The sequence below is a fragment of the Heterocephalus glaber genome, unplaced genomic scaffold (genome assembly GCF_053883595.1).
Source record: "Heterocephalus glaber isolate CG9 unplaced genomic scaffold, H.glaber_assembly_v1.0 deba00001606, whole genome shotgun sequence".
In the NCBI taxonomy this organism is placed as follows: Eukaryota; Metazoa; Chordata; class Mammalia; order Rodentia; family Bathyergidae; genus Heterocephalus; species Heterocephalus glaber.
In genome coordinates this window covers 32,898,730-32,919,584 of record NW_028258377.1, presented here as the reverse complement: position 1 = coordinate 32,919,584, position 20,855 = coordinate 32,898,730, and the positions used below count along the sequence as shown (strand labels likewise).

At 38.7% G+C, this 20,855-nt stretch overlaps 1 protein-coding gene across 5 annotated transcripts in view; it reads left to right on the top strand.

Annotated features, from left to right (window-relative positions):
- The window catches only part of Sgcd (sarcoglycan delta), a 959,917-nt gene that overhangs the window by 26,580 nt on the left and 912,482 nt on the right, over nucleotides 1-20,855 (top strand). Inside the window, exon 1 of one of the 5 annotated variants that reach the window (XM_087194525.1) lies at nucleotides 8,463-8,754. The exons of 2 other annotated variants lie outside the window; for them this stretch is intronic. In XM_087194525.1, the coding sequence (XP_087050651.1) occupies nucleotides 8,734-8,754 (21 nt within the window). In that variant the 5' untranslated portion in view covers nucleotides 8,463-8,733. Of the gene's footprint in view, nucleotides 1-8,462; nucleotides 8,755-20,855 lie in introns of those variants that run through there. 2 more of the 5 variants (XM_087194523.1, XM_087194524.1) reach the window with 2 other exon arrangements.

Genomic DNA, 20,855 nt, shown 5'->3' with positions numbered 1-20,855 from the left:
GGAAGCTTATACTCAGATTTCAGAAGAAGGCTTTGAAGGCCAGGTAGTGTGCTCCTGGGAGGGGAGTATGTGAAGCTGTGAGAATAAAGTCAAGGGTACAGTGGAAACCCCAGGAATTTGAAGAACCCGACAACTTGGAACATCCACTGAAGAATGCTGCAGGCAGTGAGTGGAGTCGCCCAAGAGAGCCTATGTGGGCTGCAACCATGAAGGCCATAGGAGCACCCAAGCTATTTGAAGTGTATGTTTCACCACGATCTGCCCTAAGTGCTGGATGTGGAGATACAGGATTTAATATTTTCCCTGCTGGTTTTGGTTTTGCTTTGCTCTGATTTCTTTCTGTCCCCCTTTTCCTTCTCTCTGGAATGGAATGGAATGTTTCCCCCGTGCCAGTGTATGTTGGAAGTATTTAGCTTTCTTTTTGATTTTTACAGATTCACAGCTAGAAGTTTGTCTTGCATCTCAGAGGAGACTTTGGATTTGGACTTTTCAGCAATGCTGTAACTGTTAGCGTTTGGTGACTCTTAGGGACAGACTAAATTCACTTTGCCTAAAGAAATGGACATGAGCCTTTTGGGGGCCAGGGGCACAATTTTATGGTTTATATGTAATGTTCCCCCAAAATTTCATGTGTTCAGAGGTGGGACTTTTGGAAGGCGATTGGATTATAAGTCACTATACTCATCTGTGCATGCATCCAGCAATGAATCCATAGCTGAATGTCCCGTGAGGAGATGGCTCCTCATCAGAAGAGCTTGGTCACTGGGGATATGATGTGCAAGGGTCTGTTCGTGTCCCCGTCCCCTACTTCTTGGTCTCGTGATGTGAGCAGCTTTCCTCCTCTAGGCCCTTCTACCATGATGTTTCTTCTTGGAGCTGGCTGGCCTTGAACTGAACCAACTGAAACTGTGAGCCAAAATCAACCTGTCCTGTAAGTGTAAATGTCAAGAATTGTGTCCCAGCAATGAAAAAGCTAACCAGTACAAAATATTCAGTCAGAAATTATGTTCCCGATACCCTTTCCAGATGTCATGCTGCCTCTCTTGAGCTCTAAAAAGGCTCATTCATTTACTACCATTGGTTTCTGTTTAGACAGATAGCCAAATAGCTGGACAAAGATCAAGAATGTTTAAGGAAGTTCATCATAAAATTGTTTATAATACTAATAATGAGAACATCCAAATTATCCATCAGTAGGGGATTGGTTTAATATGTAATAGAATACAGCACAATATTTTATGAAGTTCTTTAAAAAGGGGTAGAATCTGTATGTGTTAATTAGGAAAAGTTTTCACAATACATAATGAAATAAAAAGCAGGTTACAGAAGCACATCTCTAATATTGTTTACATGAAAAGTGAGTTAATATATACATAAAAAGTATGTTGGGATATATTTCAGACTGTGAAGAAAGGCCACTATGGAGGAGTTGGTTTATTAAGTGCCCACAATGGGAGTTTTATTTTTTAAGTACATCGCTGTTTCTTGCATTTCAATAATTTTTATAAATGTCCTGAAAAACTAAAATCATTTTCAATTATGGAAAATAGAACAGGACAATTTGAAAAGGGGCTCACATAGCAGAAGTATAACGCAACTGAATGTGTAGGTTCATGGTTGAGGGCACCTTCATGGACCCTGTTTCTTTCATGCCCCTACTGAACAGCAGGATGCTCTCCGGGTTTGGACCCATCACCTTTCTTTTTCCAGCCCCAAACCATAACCCTTTCCACATTTCTGTTTTTAACCTTGGCCTAGATCTGGAAGGTCTTTTTTCCCTTATCCATTCACCTTCCACATGCATATAGCTGCAATGTGTCTTTCGCACATTGTTGTCATTGCTTTTTATTTTCTACCCTTTTGTCACACACTAGCCTCGCCTACTGTCATGGCGTTCTTTCTCGTCTGTTTACATTTGTACTGGTAGCAGAATGCCCTTTCTAAAACAGAGAAATAATAATTTTACTGTCTTGATTAGAACATTTAAATGAATACCTGTTATTTGTGGAATAAATACAAATGTTCTTGTTTAGTCTTCAAGACAGAACATAATTGATCTCACCAGTTATGTCCTTACCGATATGCTGCGCGTGATTTCATACATTTCTTGGTCCATGCTTTGTGCCTTTTCTCTTTCGTATTTTTGTTTATAACATTTGCTTCCCCATCGTTTTCTACTATGTAGATCCTTAAGGTATGCTCCCTTAGGTTATTGCTAGTGTAGTTGTACTAATCTCTTTTCCCACTCATCCACTGAGTAAGCCTTCTGGTGTGACTTCTGGGACCTGGTATTGTGCTAGGTATGAAGGTACAATGATAAAGAAAGCAGACCACGGCACCTTCTCCCCTCCTCAGACCAGGGGCAACCCCAGGAAATCAAGTAAACAGTTATTTTGCACCTTTGAAATGACCTGGGGAGAGAATAAACTTGAGACTGAAAAGGAGAATACAGTCATGGCTCTGAGATGGGTGGTTTGGGAGCAGAAAGGAGGATGCAGTCAGACCTGGGGGTTTGGGCGCGAGAGCATTCTGAGCAAATGAAATATTACTTAAGAGTGTTTTCAAAGACCCTGAAGCAAGAAAGGGCTTATCTGTATGAGTCTGAAAGAGGAAACTCATCAGCACCCGCCCCCCCAAAATCAAAAACAAATTAGCAAAAAACAAAGTAAAACAACAACAACAAAGACAAAACTGAAAAGAGTGGAAGAAGATAATGTTGGAGAAGCAGTGGCCTTAAAAGACTTTAAAAGTCATAAAGAATTTGGATTTTATTCCAAGTTCAGTGGCCTGCTGTTAAAGGGTTTAAAGTAGGGAGGTGAGAGGATAAATCCACTTTATCCCTTTCTGTATTCCTCTCAGCACCTGTCATGATGTCTTGCATATAACTGATGCTCAGTAAGTACTTGTTACATTATCGAATGCTGTGGCTATGATTGATTATAGAATTAGCCTCACTTCAGCAGGGGATGAATTTAGTCCTTTACATCAATTTTTATCCTGCAAGCTAGATAAGTTCATGAAAAGGTAACTTTTTTACTAATCTCCTATTTTCAGTTTATTAACCACATATTGAATGATAGTTTTGCTTTTACATTAATAAAACAGAGTATTCTGGATATCTGGACTTTCATTTAAATCCTGTGGAGAGGTGTTTTAATTTGTTTTCTTTATCAAAAGCAGTTTCAGCGTTTGACATCATAAAACCATGCATGTGCTCCTGTAATATGAACAAGAAAACACATATTTTTTAGTGGTTTAGAATACAAACAGGGATTAGCAATTAGCAGATGAGAACAATGAGAACCTGGAAATTAAAGTCCTTGGTCTAGTCATCCAGCTAGGTGACATCCATTAGGGTTCCCAGGCCTCCCCCTTGCTTAGTTATGCTGCCAGCTGTTTCTCTTTTTTCTAGATTCTTGTCTGCTCTACTTTAATGATGAGCAGATTCCCTAATAAATATGCACATTATTTTCTTTCAATAAAAGCTATCCATTTGATTTTTAAGAAGATACATAAGTAATTGAGAAATTTGTTATTGTTTACTTGTTGGCTAACAAAATGTAGTAATCAGGAATCTCTGTTTACAAATAATAAAACCACTGATTCAGAATAGGGCATGTTGGGAAGATGAGTGTGTCAGCTGTCTCTTCATCCCAGCATCTACCTTGAGCTGTGGCAGTTAAGGCTGGCCTCAGGGACTACAAGGACAGCAGAACTATGAAACCTGCTCCTTCTGGACAAAGAAGTAGCCCTCTAGGTTCGGACCAATTCTAGAGGGAAGGCTGCGTAATCCATCCTATACATGAGGAAACCCTTTTTCCAGGGAAAGAAAGGAACACTGACACACAAAGCCACATTGCAGATCAACTAATTCTTCAGAATACTAACCTCGTGGCAAATAGTCATGTAGCTCTATTTTCAAGGTGTTTTCATGTACATTGTTTCAATTCATCTTCACAGAAATCCACTGGGTTTCTAGGCAAGATAATTTGGTTGTAGATAAGCGAGTAAGACCACAAGTAGGAGAAAATGAGATAAGAGAACTCCAGATAGATCTAGATATTGCAGGCAGGAGAATAGGTAGTTTGGGCCAAGGACTTTGGAAGTCCAGACCCCATACTTTTGACCACATAGTATTCTCTAGGTCCTCTGTTGTAACAGCTTATTTATATCAAGTGTGCATTGGAATTTGAGAAGTGTCCCAGTGTTTTTTTGAGCTTCGTCTTCCGATGCAGTAGATAATCAAAATAGGTAGTGAGTTAGGGAAACTGATTTTCTGAAGTGGCAGCACTTAGACATTGATGTCTTTAGCAAACTTTAACAATCGCCACAGTGTTCCAGGTAAAATACTGAAAATGCAAGTTTCAAAGATGAGTAGAGCATAGCCAGTACCCACAAGAGCCCTCTAGTAGTTGGAAACACTGATTTTTAAACAGATGATTCTGCTCAACAAGGAATCTCTTTTGCAGATGGCATGAGGGGACAGATATTAAGTAGCTCATCCAGGGGTAAGGAAAAAAAAGTTCCTAAAGGAGGTAATATGTGGATTGAGTCATGAAGAATATTTAATTCTTTTTTCTCAGTCCTTTTGTTGATTTCGCCAAGCGCAGAATGGAAGAAGACTACTAGAATCAAGGGAACGAGTGTGCAAAGGCAGGCAGAGTGAAAGTGATGCGTGCCAGAGCATAGGATATGCATGGAGGTGTGATGGGAGTGTAAAATACTGTGGAGATGAGTGTCAGCTGTCTCCTCATCCCAGAACTTACACTAAAAACTACAGTATGTGTATGAATATTTGAGTTCTGAAATACTTGATGAAATTTGGACTCAGTTCTTTATAACTATGCCTTACTTCTCACGTCATTCTCTGTTTAGGATTCATTTTTCTGTAGAGTTAACATGGAAGAATAGAGGTAATGAGAAACTTTTATTCAAGCTGTAGGATACTGAGTTTTAACTTGGCTCAAGATCATGGATCACTTCATGACATTGTCTCCTTTTGGAAGGATAAGCTATTCACTTTATTGTGGGCTGTTGTGGTAGAAAGCTTTTATTATAATTTTCGGGCCACTGCTTCTTACAATTTCGAAGTGAACTCTGAATTGGAGGACAGCTGGGGTTCTTAGGTAACATTCTTTTCATTCAGAGCTGAAACAGAAGAATAAGGTCAGTTTTTCCTTCATCTCCTTTGGAGACAGATTACCACAAACTTACTTGCTTGAAACCAATTTATTGTTTTATTGGAGGCTGGAGTCCAAAATCTGATTAGCCTAAACTTGTGTTCTCAGGAATTGTTCCTTCTGGACTCTTTTCTTTGCCTTTTTTGGCCTTTAGTGACTGCCTATATTCCTTGGCTTGTAGCCCCTTCCTCAGTCTTTAGGCTGCCTCCAGTCTATCTTTCTGTTACTATATTCTCTTCCTGTGTCTCTTTGATAGAGTTCCCTATGGGCACATCAGGGCCCCTAGATACTCCAAGGTATCTGCCTATCTCAGGCTTCTTAACTTGATATCATTTGCAAAAGTCCCTTTTGCCATATGCAGTAGCATTTATGTTTTTCAAAGATGAGATCAAAGACATTTCTGGAGGCCATTTTTCAGCCTACCGTAGTCCCTACCTTGTTTTGAACACATGAGTTTTAATGGGAGTAGTTCTCCTGGTACCTTCTTGACCACAGTCATACCATGCACATTTCAGTGGGTGGTTTGTGCAGATCTTTTGGCACCTACAGGATCTTGGACGTATCATATAGAACCATGCAAATAAGACATATATGATCTAAGCATGATATTGTAGAGTTTCTAAAGCCTTGCTTGACAATGAAGGCAATAATTTAGCATGAAGTTTCCTTATTAACTTTAGAGAAGGAAAACGTTTGTTTTTAAAGAGTTAAAGGGATTGCTGTTTCATGATTTTCCATTCAAGGAACTCTTTACTTTTAAGGCTTCTTCTCTGTCTTTAAAGGATTTGTGTATATAATGTGTCTTCTTCATAGATTGTAAGCATCTTCAGCACAGAACCTGCCCACCTCCCTCCCTTTCTTCTTTGTTTTTTTGCAATATCACAGATTGAATCCAGGGCCTTCCCACCAACGAACATCCCCAGGCCTTTCAGACAGGTCTAAGTTGCTATGTTGCCCAGGCTGGACTAAAACTTGTGATCCTCCTGTCTCAGCCTCCCAGAGTCTTGGAATTTTAGGCATGTGCTACCATGGCTGGCTTGTTTTCTCATTTATTATTGATTTCCAATTTATTATTTGCTCTGTCAGAGAGCACATACCAACGGTTGAAATATAATTAAATGCTTACCATGTATTAACATTTTAATGCTCATAAAAACCTGTGGCTCAGGGACGAAGTATAACTTGGCCAAAATTAGACAGCTAGTAAGATACACTGCCGATACTCAGACACTCTGATTCCTGTACCTGTGTTTTTATCAACTCTCCTTGGCTCTTTTTTACCACTGCAGTATGCACTGAATGAGTGATAATTATTGCTTTATAGCTAGCACAGCACTTTTACATACATTATCTCATTAGATCCCCATTAAAGAATGGCAGGCAAGTATCCCTGTGCCCCTGTTGTAGCAGTGAGCAAACTGGCTCAGAATTGCCAATGTATTCATTTATTCACCCCTTCAGTCTTCATTATAGAGACCCTCACTGAGCCTCCACGCAGTGCCACGCCTAGGCTCTACTGTATGAAAGAGTAGTAGGGAGCGGAAGTCTTTGCCCTCTTGACACTTAAGGTGCCATGGGGAGCACAGAGCTCCCTGTGGCATGTCTGCTGCAGAGAAAACTAGAGTAGCAGGAAACAGGGGCTATCACATCTGAGGTATCAAGGAAGGCTTCTCTGGCCAGGGAATACTGATCAGTGCATTTTTGATTTCTAGTAACAAAGACTATTGAAAATATCTAAAACTTTCAGGTAGTTATTAGATGACATTGCTAAATCTATGCTTGTAAACTAGCTTTTAGACTGGATCTTGAAGTGTGTATGAGGTTTTTTAAAGTTGGTGTTGGATTCATTCTTCATTGGTTGTCCCTTCGGTTTCAAAAGTGGTTATTGGATAGTGACATTCTTTTATTGTACCCAGAAAAGGAAAGAGGATAATTCTGTCTTGAGCTCCAGGAAATACAGTTTCTTAGGAAGTCTCGGTTTGGGTGTGTTTATACCACGTTACCAAATGTCACCATGAGCAGAGGATCAGGGACTCTGGCTAGACTGGAGGCCTCTGTGCCTCTCCTCTCTCCTTTCCAACCCTCGGTGTAGGGGAAACAGGGCCTCACGATTAGCACTGGAGAGGAATAGATTTCTGAAAGTCAGATTTTCCAAATAGAGAAAATTAATAGATATTCTCTGTAGAGTCACATAGTACAATTAGCTATGCTTTAAAAATACCTGGTTTTACAAAACATCATGTTATAAAGTCATGAAATAAAGCCCACAGTGTTTCTGGGGAAGATGGCACTATGGTCACCACAATCAAATTTGGTCGGTGACATATCAAACATAGATACTTTATAAAAACATGACTTTATCTATAGAAACCTCAGTGACTATGGCACTTTACTTGAAATAAGCTGATGTGTGCTCCAAGGTGGGAAAGAGGACAGTTCTGCTCATGAGTGATTGGGAAATAGCAAGAGAGGGTTACCAAAATTTACTGTCTTTGGCAACTTTAAATTCTGTAGGATTTTCCTTTGCCTTTGAGAACAGGTCTTTCAAGGCATGCATCTACAATTGATACTTATTTTGCCAAAGTTGAAAGTGTGATGCAGTGCCTTCTTCAGTTAATTCTGATAAAATTACTTTATAGCTTGCTTATCTGCCCTTGTGACTTCATGCAACAGTTGAGGGCTTTGGAAATTTGTTGAGATAATTTTGAGACCATCAAAAACAAATGCGCCACTACTAGCGCTGAAAGGAATCCCAGGCACATAACTTGGCAATTCCTGCTTAAGAACTTCTTAAATGAATGCTTTCTCTTTGATTGTCAAAAAGGTTGCTTCTGATTTTTTTCTCTATTTGATGTTAAATCTATAAGGTCAATCATCTTAGTAGTTCTTTCACTTCTACAGGTATTATACTTATTATTGAATTAATAACTCTTGGAATTGTTCGAGCAGTGGAGATTTCTTACATTGTCTCTTGTGGTCTGTGGTGTGGATTTCTCTATGCCTGTTGCTCAGAAGGGCAATGCACTCTTTTATCTTTTTTTTTTTCCAAAATGGTGTTTTGAATTTTTATTCTCAAGCCTTAAAGGTTTTCTTTTGTTGGCAGTTCTTGGTATTTTTGAACCTAGATATTTAGACATGAATGGGATGTTGAAAGAATGTTTTCTCATATGGATAAGTTCATAAATGCCAAAGAATAGCAAATGACATTTTGTGGTGTTCAAAATAATAACAAAGTATTTTTAGCACAGTGCTGTAGTTTGGAGGAGGAATATCTGCCAAAGGCGTGTGTGTTAGAGGCATGTTCTTCCACTTCCACTTGGCGGTGTTGTGATATGGAATACTTTAAGAGATAGTGCCTATTGGGATATTTTTAGCTCACCAGGGCAACAGTGAGAATCCTGCCTCTTCCTTTCTCTATTTTCCTCCTCATGGCTATGAAATGCATGGGCTTCCTCCACCACCTGCTTCTACCATAATGTGCTGCTTTTCCACAGGTCCAAGAGCGTCAGGGCCAACTGACCATGGCCTGAAACCTCCGAAACTGTGAGCCAAAATGAGCATTTTTCTCTTTAAGGTGATTATCTCAGTTCTTAGAGCATAAGAGTCTGATGTTATTACTTTGGGAGCCTATAAGGCCATAGGTTTCTTTGCAGGCTACTCTAGCCATTGTTTAAAATCCACTTGGAATAGCTTTCATTTTGCCCTTGCCTCCAGACCTATTTCATACCCTATTAAAAATCACTTTCACTATTTTATAATTACCTCTATAAGATGTCTTCCTATTTGTTCATTACTTTTTTCCACTACGCTACTTGACTCTGAAATACATTACAAAAGAGTTAGTTTGTGAACATACTGAATAAGCATCAATGAATTATGCTAATAGTAATATAAGTCTTGAAGAATTGTTATTTTATGTCTTTGGCTAGTGACTCAAAAGTGAAATATGTCCTTTACATAAGCATAAAGCTTTACTACAAATGAAAGTTCTAAAATAAAATGTCAGAGACATTGAAGGCAGTTCTAAGAGAAGTACTGTTAAAGTGAGTTGCATATTGTCTGGAAAAATTGCATTGTAAGCTTTATTGGACTACACTTTGGAATCTCCAATGGAATGCTTATTTACTTTTACCGATTTATAATCTCTGTGTCTATTTCTATAACTATATTCCTTCCTGATAAAACTAAAGAGGTAAAACTTGAGCAGTGAGTCCGTGGTTTGATTTTTTTAAGCATTTATACAGAGCACCCAACTAAATGGCAGATTGGCTGATTGGTTGATACCTTCCTAGTGGTATCTTATGCTTACAGGTTACTCAATAAAGTTATGAATCTTTTGTTCTACTCTTACTGTTAAATATGATATTCTGTGAGTCAGTAGGATTACATGTAAGTGAAATAATCCTTAGATGAAATTTTTAGTATTGTTTTTATTTCCCTCTTTTGGGTGAATTGCAGAAATCTCAGTTTATTATACACCTTATCGTATGCCAGATATCCACATGGTACTCTATAATAAATCCCAGTAACTTCTGTCTTTTAGTGTATGTCTCTTTTTGTTACTTCTCCAAACCACAGACTCATTCTACTCTGAAACACAGTGTCTTTACTGTTGCTTCTGCTTTTATAAAATACAGAGTATAGTTTGGGGAGTTAGTTTTAGTTTACTTAAATAATAATGGCCTATTTATCTTGTTTGTTCTTTTCTTTCCCTTCTAATCAACACTTTTTCAAAGCTGTCCATCTTGTTGTGTTGTTGTAGACCCAATGTGTTCTTTCCATAGTGTACTGTATAATAAGTACCCCATAATTATGCATTTTCTTGTGCTCATTATTGGTATAAAATGCTGTCTGTACTGACCATCTTGAATATGTTCGCTTATAAACCTCATAAGAAATTCTGTAGGCCACATAATCATGTCTGAGAATCCTGAGTCATTGCGCCTATTTATACTGAATTTATTGAACATGACCTGATTGACTTTTGTAATAGCTATTCCAGTTGACGCTCCCCTCATCCATTATTATGCCCTTGCCGCTTGTGAACACATGGTGTGATGTGATTTTCCATATTTGCCTTTAAGGAAGTTGTGAAGCAATAGCATATTATTATTTTCATTTGTATTCTTCTGGTTAAGAGTAAGTCTGAATGGTTTCTTACGTCTGCTGAACATTCCTGTTTTCCTTGTGATTTGCCTGTTACGTGTTTTGGGCACTTTTCAACAAATCTTGAAGCACGTATGCAAATTCATTGGGAAAAAAAGTTCTTCTGTTAGACTTACAGATTCTTAGACTTATGGATTCCCTGTTATTCCACCTAACTGCAGTCTTGGATGGTGTATTCATTGGATGACGCTTAGATCTTGCCCTTAAACAATTTGACACTGTTACTTTTTGAAAAGACACCAGGGAAGGTTTGTGGCCTTCAAAGTCATATTGTGTTGTCTAGATATCTGAGTAAATTTGATGCAGTTTGGCAGGATTTGATTTCAGATGGTCAGAAAAGGCTCCCTTTGTGGAGCCAATTAAAATAGTGACATGGATGGTGTGTTCCTTTTCTTTCTCTGTAGTGGAACTCCTGTCAGAGATCCTGTGTCTTAATTGGCTCTATCTGAAAGGACATTTTGAAATCCCCCACTGTTGTATATATGTACTTATTTATCCCTTGAATTTCCATCTGTTGACTTCATCATGATCGCTGAGAATTACTTGTCTTACTGCTCTGTGGAGGCGAGGTGCAGTGGCATTTGCAGGGAGGAGAGCAGTAGCACTTCAGATGCAATGATTCCTAATGATAGGAGGTGAAGTACAATTTCATTAGGAACAAAGGTGAAAACAGGATTTCCAGAAATGCTCACTTCAGACTGAATGGTATTTTCAATTGACATTTATTTCTAGTAGCGATTCTCAACGCACAGTTCTTTGACCTCTCATTTGAAGGGCGTGAAGGACCCCAAAGGACTCTGAGCAAGATAACCCTGTATGATATAATCAGTTTGACATTATCAAAATGGGTCTCAGGCTTTGGAAAAAGCACCTGTAATCATCATGCTAATGACTCGGTCACTCTTCAACTCAGTGCTGTAGTTTCAGAATGGAGGTTCATGAGCTAGCTCATCCCCTTGTTTGTAGAGGCAACCCTGAGAGTTCACCTGATATTAATTCCAGGACACCTGAGTCTGTTCAGATCCCTCATGTAAATGGCATAGTATTTGCATATTACTTATGATCACCCTCTTATAATCATCTTCAATCATCTGTAAATTACTTATAATACTTAATACAGTATAAAAGCTATGTAAGCCGGGGTTGCAGTGCATACCTGTAATCCCTGCATTTGGAAGGCTGATGCAGGAGGATCGCCACAAATTTCAAGCTAGCCTGGGCTAGATAGTGAGTTCAAGGCCAGCCTGAACTACATTGCACGTCAGTGTTGCAAATCAACAAAAGAAAAAAAAAGAGAAAAAAGCTATGATTTTTAATGCTTAAAGGAATCCACATTAAGCAGTCTCAGGTTGAAAGAAATGCTCAAAAGAGAAATCAATTTTTGCTCCTTTTTGTTGAAGAATTTCTTGACAAATAGGTAATAGAGTCGTATGGGCCTGCGTTTCTCAAGTCCTTTGGCAGTTCCATCCATCAGCACACCCTCAAATGAAAGAACATGGAAAGATTTGGCTATTTGGTATGATTTCTCCTCTGTTTATATCTTGATATTTTATAAACCAAATTGAAATCCAGTAGGTATTTTCAATTAAGTATTCTCAATCTTTGTGTTCTTCAGACTGCTTGATCATTAAGGCCAGTTCAGCGCATCACTATAGAAAAAGATTAAGGTACGGTGATGGCTTTCACTTGCACACCATGTAACCCAGAGACTCCTTAGGGGCCCATGGTAGGGGGACAGGGAAGAGGGCATGGGGGTCAAGGCCAAAGAGTTACTTCAGGTTTTCCACAGTCATGTTAATCATTCCCATTCCTATTTCTCTTAATGTATGTGTGGCTTTCATTAAAGACTTCACTTTTTTTTTTTTAATTTTATTTTTTTTACTTATTTATTTGGGGGGTGGGTACCAGGGATCGAACTCGGGTCCTTGAGCTTGCGCAGCAGGCGGCGAAACCACTGAGCTAAATCTCCGGCCCTAGTATTCATTCTCTCTCTCTTTTTTTTTTTTTTTTTTGGTACCAGGGATCAAACTCAGGACCTTGCGCTTGTGAGGCTGGCGCTGGAACCACTGAGCTAAATCCCCGGCCAAGACTTCACTTTTTAAAGGGTTTGGCCACTACCAAATCATTCTGACAAACCGCTCTTGAAAGGCCATTTAAAGAGAAGATAAATTGAACTCAGAGCTCTGAGTTCATTTTCTGGTAGTAGCTTCAACAGTTACCTCCACATAGGAGAGTGGGCCTCTTACAGGGCATGAGCTCTTGAGCTCTTAGCCCAAAGAGAACTCTTTTCCCTAAATGTCCTGAAGGACAGAAACAAAGATCTTAAATGTCTCTTTAAAAAAAATAAAGCCTATGAAGGTAGGTTCCAACTCTATTCAAGTAATGATTTTTTTAAAAACAGAGAATTCATCCAGGACCCTGAATGAGCTAGAACAACCTGAAGGGAGCTGGAAGGGTTGGGACTTGGCTGAGGAGAGGGAAAAACCTGTCACCACCCTGAGTTTCTGTTCTGTCATTTGAAAATTTGGAAATGAGTATCTGTTTCTCTGAGGCAATTTGGAGATTTAGTGATACAACAAATGTAAATCCTGTATGTAAGCATCTGTATATTTAAAAGAGAATTTCAGAGCTATAAGGGCCTTTTGGGGAGAAATTGAAAAATACCATGCGTCTAAGTAACTTTTCTCCTTGCTGGTACAAAATACCCAACCTCATAAGTTAAAAGAGGAGGGGTTTACTTTGGCTAGTGTTTGACTTTATGGTTCACTGGCTCCCAAGCAGAAATGGCCTGGCACAGGGGCACGGTGGAGGAACAGCTTCTGATCTCCTGGCAGCTCATAAGAAATGGCTGGGAAGCAGAGAGACAGGGTTAAGCACGGAGCCAGAAGGGAGGTGTACCTTTCTGGGTCACATTCATGTGACCCAGCTCTTTGGAACAGCATCCACCTTCTAACAGCCAGCCAGGTGCATCCCCTCCTTAATCCAGTCACCTTTCAAAATACCCACCTTTCAGTGCATGGGGCTTTGACGGGGGGTGTCATCTAGTTCTATACCATCACACCATGCCACCACTCTAGTAAAGGTTGAAAGAAATAAAGGACAAATAAAGGACATTTCAACAGAATTTAAATGTCTTTTTATACTTTGGAATGTTATAGACTTAAAATCTGAATTAGTAGAAGGACAGTTTTCTTGAATTTATAGATGAATTCTCTATATTGAACTGTTAAGTAGAACTAGAATCATACTTGTAAATTTTGAGATTCTGTTACCCTTGAGGTTGCTCTTGTTAACAGATAAGGTAGCTGCCAGTGCCTTATTTGGTCCACAAATTCCTATATCCTTAGAAGTTAAAATTTAGAAACAATTTTTCCCTCTATAGACCCTGATAGTAGAGTCACTGAATTTATCCCATATTTATCATACTGGTAACTAATGAAAAATGATGAAACTAAGCAAGTTAGATTAAGAGAGCTTAATTGTCTTAGATTAATAATAATGTTTAGAATTAATTCCTGATTAAAAAGAACATTGGAGCAATATCAAACATTGTTCCCTCCAGAGCTAATTTTCCAAGATAGTCTAAACTGCAATAAACCAGTCTCTCCCTGAGTGAAGTGAAATGTATGAATGTTTTTGAACATAGTATGTGGTAGGCAGTACAAGAGTAATCAAAAGCTAAAGTATGATAGAAGAAACAAGAAAAGTAGAAGAGCAAGAATAGGTTTCAGTATCATCTGGTCTCTGTTCTGGAAGGGATTCCCAGTTCAATGGGAAGAGATAAATACAGCTAAGGGTGTGGGCTGCACAGAGCTGGGCTCTGGGCCTTCAGGGCCACACAGGGATCTAGGAATGGTGGATACCCCTCTGGTCCTTGGGGTGGCAGAGAATCATATCTAAATTGTTACCTTACAGAAGTAGGAGTTAGCCTGGTTCAAATAAGGGTGTTGAAGTGGACAAGGAGAAAGATTTCCAGACATGTCTTAAAACTAGATTGAAAAAGAGAGCAAAACCAAAAATCGATTGACTCATGTATAGAGGATTTGGGGTGAGTGAAAAAGGTAAAGCCAGACAGGTCTGCATGGTTGGCTGAACATGTTGGTAATGGCAAGTGAGTTTGAGTTTCAGCCCGGAGTCTCTGAGACACTAAGTAGGGGAGAGTCAGAATGTTTCTGGATTTTAAAAGAGTCACTTGAGCTGCAGCTAGGAGAGAGCAGTAGGAAGGGGGTCATAGTAGCATAGAGAGGGGTATGACATGGCTGTTTTTGTGGGTCTGTGTTGATTCTGGCTATGAAATTAGATGTAAGCTCCTTCTCCTTTTTTACTGTTATTCATGTTCCTGTGACTCCTTGTTTGAGTCCTTTTCTCTAGTATCTGCACAAAAAGTATATGTTAAAAAGTGTTTCAGAAGTTGTACTGGTAGTCCTACATCAGTAATTAATGGGAAGATAGAATGAAATGAGTCAGGTTACATATACTCCTTTTAAATCATTAGCAATTCTTAGTTATTCCACTAGAGTGAGATTTTTAACGTTTTATTGTTCATTTATTAAATAGGATTTTATTTTTTCTCAGTAATATTAAAGATATTACAATTGCTGATAGGGATGTAAATGGGTCCACTCAGTTTGGAAACCCATTTATTATGACATGGAGAACTTGAAGTTGTATATATCTCATGACTCCTCTATTTACCGTTGGATTATACCACAAGGAAGTTCTCATACTATTTATATAAGAGGTATCCATAGCAATACTTTTTGCCATAACATATGAATGATGAATGGAAACTATATAACAAGGCATAAAAGATAAATTGAGGAATAAACTGTGATTTATTCATATAATAAAATACTATGAAAATCATGAAATCAGTGATTTCTCTGTTTCTCTCTATGGGATAATTAAAAAAACATAAATTCAAGCAAAAAGAAATATCAAAAATATACTATGATAAAACGAATGTAAATTTTAACACACACACACTAATGAGGCCAATTTTGTTGCCAGTCTCTTAAAATATTCTGGTATCTCCTTAGTACATTTATCTGTAAATAGCAAGATAAGAACATCTTTCACTAGAACATCAATAGATTGTAAATGAAGCCTTTCTTTTTCAGTTAAAAATAGCCTATGTGATCATTAGTACTGATTTCTCTTTAGAGCTTACCATATACTTTCTCATTTGTTTATTTGACTAGTCCTTAGGGATATTGCCATTGTTACTTTGGGGTATGTAGAAGCAGTATTTATCATCAATGGCAACATTTATTTGGAATATATGATCATATTTTTCTCTTTCTGGACGTGTTCTGCTGAGGAAATGTTCAATAAGGAAAAAAAGAGTGAATAATGTTGTTTTTTCAAAACAAAATGCATTGTTCCATTTGTGATAACATCCCTTTTTAGTCGAGACTCATTCTTTTGCAAGTGACAGAAACCGCAGTGTCAGAGTTTAAGACCAAATGAAGGTGCATTGGCTCATGTAATTCAGGTGACGGTGTCAGGCATGGCCGGACCCAGATGCTCATGGACTGTCAAAGTCTGTCTCCCTTTTGGACGCCTCTGTCAGGCGTTGACAGTACTGGGCTCACGTACGCCCAGCTGAGTCGGTCAAGCAGCCAGTGGCCATCTCCTTTCTGCACAGAAGACATTTAGTCTGCTTTCTTTGCTTGGTAAGATCATTACTGAAGTAATCATGGTGGGATAGAGGTTTGTTGGGTTGTTATGATTGGTCAGGCACAGAGGATTGAGACACCAATCAGAACATTTCGTCAAGTGCAAGTGGTGTGGTCTTATCAGCAGCCATGGCAAGGGAAAATACCGTGGACACACATGGATCACCATTGCTTTCCTTCCTGTCATCTTCCTTCTCCTCCACACACCTGAAGACAATAGGCTGTGCGTGTTTTGTATTTCAACATTCCTGAGTTTTGCTAAAGTACCACTGACTCCTAGAAATGGATAACTGTTTCCCACACTCATGCTCATCATGAGTACCATTTGGGGAACTGGGCAAGTTCCGTTAAGAGATATCCTGGAATGTGCCTTGTTCAATGATGGGCTTTCAGACACGACTCATGCCTTCCACTTTGAGAACATGAGCCACTGGGCTAGTTCATTAGCTGCCTGCATTTGCACGGATGCTGATGGGAGACCAAGGGACCTGCCTCTGTCAGAAAGCTGCTGGAGTGTGATCTGAGTGTGTGATGTGGGTCACACTGATGACTTCTGAGGGCTTATGTAGATTTGCGCGGCTGGGTTCCGACATCCCCTGCACTTAGTGATGCTCAGACCATGTTTAAATCCGGCACTAAGTGTAATTAAGTACTCTCCTCAGCACATCTCCCCTTTTAGGACATTTTTATTCAGCATGATTTAAAACATGACAATTGGGTGAGATTAAAGCAGCAAATTGTGCCTATAAAACAAACCCCTGAAAATAGCAAGGGACTATAAAATTTTATAAAGGGAATACTGCACATGCCTCCAATCCGATAAAACTTTTGTGAGCTAGGAGATTTAACTGTGAAATAAAAGTAAGCCAATACAGTATGTGCCGCATCCAGATGATAAATCATGTGTTATTGTTTAGTATAACTTTTATGCCCCTCTCCAAATGACTCCTTAGCAGCTTGGGAATCTCCCATACAGTGTGCAATTCATTAGCCTTTAAGGAAATTGCTCCGGAGACCCTGGACCTCTTTGTGAGTGGAGGGGAAGGGGGTGACCCTACTGGAGTGGGATGCCAGTGTGTGGGAGAGTTCAGTGATTCTGCAGTTGCTACATTGGTTTCCGTTTCCGCTTGGTTCTTATTTATGCTCTGTCTGTTGTAAAGGATGCAACAGATTTCCAGGCTCCTGAAAGCTGGCTGCCTTTTGCTTAAAGTCTCGGGGTTTTATCGCTACGTGCAGCTTTAATTCTCATCTCTTCCAGCCTTTTAAAAGTACAGAAGGTGAGGATGTGAGTATTAAGTGGCTGGCGTAGCTTTGCAAGGGCATTTAGGGGCCACACTGGGTTTCCCTTTGAGGAGAATCATCCCCATTCTGTTGTTAGGCCTGGAACTTTGAAAGTTTACTTCTTCCTGTTAAAGATAAAATATTATAACAATGAAAATTCTTTTAGAACAAAAAATTATTTTGAATCTTTAAAAATTCACATATATTCTCACCAACCAAAGATAGCTACTTTCAAAATCATATTACATTTATTTCAATTTTTTATGTACCTGTATGATGGAAAAATACAGGTTTAACTATTTACCCTGAATAATTAAGAATAGTGTTTTAATCAATTGATACATTAATTAGGAAAATTTCATCACATTTTCTCCAATGCATGATTTGTAATTTGTTATTTCCCAATATTATGTTTTTTTGGTTAGGATTTTATTTGATTTTTCTACTTTTACTGCTAGTCTCTTTTCCCCCCTCTAAGATTTTTAACAATAAAAAATGACTTAGACGTGAAAAATGGTAAAATATTGATGGAACATCAATCTTTTTAATGTTTTATGTCCAGCATAGTTTTATATGAACAGTCGATTCAAATTTTATGTGATAGTATGCAAGCTTTTCACACCAGATAAGGTTGATAATATTTCTATATCAAGATAGATTTATAAGTTAGGTTGATTTCTTATCATTTGAATTTTCTCTACTGCCAAATATAGCCTAGCTTGCAGATAGCAGTCCTGTCACTTGGAGATATTGTGTACATGGGTGAGTCTCCAGTGGCACCCACCTTTCCATTCAGTCATGCGTCTACCCTTTCCTTCCAGTGTGCAGTTAAGTTCTTGACTTATAAGCACACACCACACATCATGGCATGCGCACGGCAGAACTGCGCGTGTCGCATTGCCTTTGCTTTCTGGGGACTTATATTTTACGTAAGTGAGTGAACAGTTTCATGCATTCTGGAGCCTCTTGTGGAATCACATAAAGGCATAGCTTCTCAGCCTAGAGATCACAGAGAAGGCCAGTCCAGGCTGCATGAGAGAAAAGGCAAAATATTCAGAATAGCTGGTGTACTCAGGGAACCCTGGAATGGATGAAGCCAGGAGAATATGGAAGGAGAGAAAGAAACAGATGGCAGACTACAAAGGGAGATATGCTTCTTCTTTTTTTCATATTTAAATAGCAAGAAACAAGTATCTTTTTACCTGTTGGCACTTTCCACCTGTTTTACTGTTGACAGTTCATGTGGGCAACTAGGGATTCTCAGGGCTATAAAGTGAGGTGGAGAGCAAGGAGCTGTGAATTCTCACTTCTTCCTGTTTCTTTTTTTTTGTTTGTTTGGTTTTTTTTGGTAACGGGGATCGAACTCGGGTCCTTGTGCCTGCACAGCAGGCGGCGAAACCACTGAGCTAAATCCCCAGCCCCTCTTCCTGTTTCTTAATGATGTATAGTCAAGTTCTTAGTATTTCTTTTTTTTTTTTTTTAATGTTTCTCAAGTGTGAAATGGCAATAGCAGAATAAAGCAGGCATGTTCACAATATTTAGATACTATCTTCAAAGAGAGGATCAATTGTTTACTGAAATTTGCATTGAACTCACTTTGGTTTTTAAACTTTGCTCTCTTGTACTCAGGCTCTGTAAAACTTAGAGTAATACTTATTTGGATTAATAGAGACCTCCTGAAATGATTATTGAAAGAGAAATGCACTTTATTACTTTCATATATATAATTTGAATTACGTTAATAAAGAATTGCCTAATAGACGCCCTGCTGAACTTGCTTTAATGAATACATGAAAATAATTTGTTATTAGAATAATAATTTTATGCAGATAAAAGCTGATGAGGTTTTTAAGTGCCTGAAAATAGTTTATTTTGTGCAGTAGGATAAAAAGGCCTGTTAAAGTTATACAAATAGCTGCTATTTGTATATAAGTGCCTATAAGCCCAGCACTCCGGGAGGCTGAGCAAGGAGAATGTTCGGGTTTTGTCTAGATGTCCCCCCAAAGCCTCGTGTGACATTAGGCGGTACGTTTTCAGAAATGGCTGAATCTAGAGTGTGTGATTGATTCATGGTGCTGTGCTAGGCACGAGGGCATGGGGATTAAGGGTGTGAGTGCTGCCCACCCTAAGTAGTGTGGGTAAAAGGGGCAGAAAGACGCTGTTAAGGTCCCTTGTTGCTTTTGCTACCTTGTGGGTGCCAGGAGCTGTTTCTCCTCTGCATGCCCCTCTGCCAAGCCACCCTGCCATGGAGCCAGCCAATTATGGAGTGAACCTCTACACACTATGAGCCAAATAAACCTTTTCCCCTTAACTTTGGATGCCAGGTATTTTGTCTCAGCAATGAGAAAAATAACTAAGTCAGAGAATTTCATGTTGGAGCCCAGCCTGGGCAATTTAGCAAGACCGAAGGGTTTCTGGCTCAATTTTGTTGATAAGAAGTTGGAGATTCTACAGAAGTTAAATGATTTGACCTATGTCAAAAATTTAGTAGTTGATGAAACTAGGCCCAGAGCCTAGATGCCTTGATTATTAATGTGTTGTTCTAGGTAATATTTTATCCAGTTATTATTATTGTCATATGGGGGATTGAACCGAAGGTCTTAACACTGAGCTATATTCCTAGCATCCTTTTGTCCCCCTTTAAAAATTTTGAGTTAGTGTCTTACTAACTTGCTAAATTGCACAGGTTTGGCTTGAACTCCTGATCCTCCTGCCTCAGGCTCCCAGAGAGCTGTGATTACAAATGTGTGCCACCATGCTTGACTACAATTCATTTTCTTAGTATTACCACTTCTTCTTGTAGGCTAGAGGATAGGCAACCTTTAACACTGTGTGTTTTGGATTTTGTGTAAATTCTTGCCTTACAGGTACATGATGTGGATCAAGGAACCATGATTATGCTCTCTGAAAACAAGCGCAATGTGATGTTTACCTTGTAATTGTACCTATAAATTGAAGAAATCCTGTCAATCTCAAATGCTTCAAATAAAGCTTTACTCTTATGTTTTTAGGATTAAGTTGAAATTTCCAAGTTGTGGAAGATATCACCATAGATCTTCAGTTATTAACAAGATGGGAACACTTAATTGCATAAAGGAGGCTGTATGTTTTGAGAACTTGGAACATCACCCAGAGTAATATATGTGTCTTAAGAATATACCCAAGAAAGAAAGGAAAAGAACTTCATTTTCTTATTGTTCCTTGTTTGCTTTCTTGAATTAATATAGAAAAGTTAAACATCTAAAATTTTTGCAGGATTTCCTGGTTCTTCATTTAGTTAATAGTGTAAAGACTTTGGCCAGATCCATTATTGCAAAGTTAAATAACAATAAGAACAGACCCCTTAAACTATATTTTTAAATTTTTATAAACATAATGACATACCCATATTGAAGTGGTTTGACTTGTTTTAGTAAAAATATGAGTGACATTTTTGTAAATATGTAGATTAAAAAAAGCAACTCCAAACCTGAAAAACATTAGCAATGTGGAACTTTCCTGTATCTGCTTCTCATTATATTAGAGTATCAGTGTAAGAGACCTTTTCCTT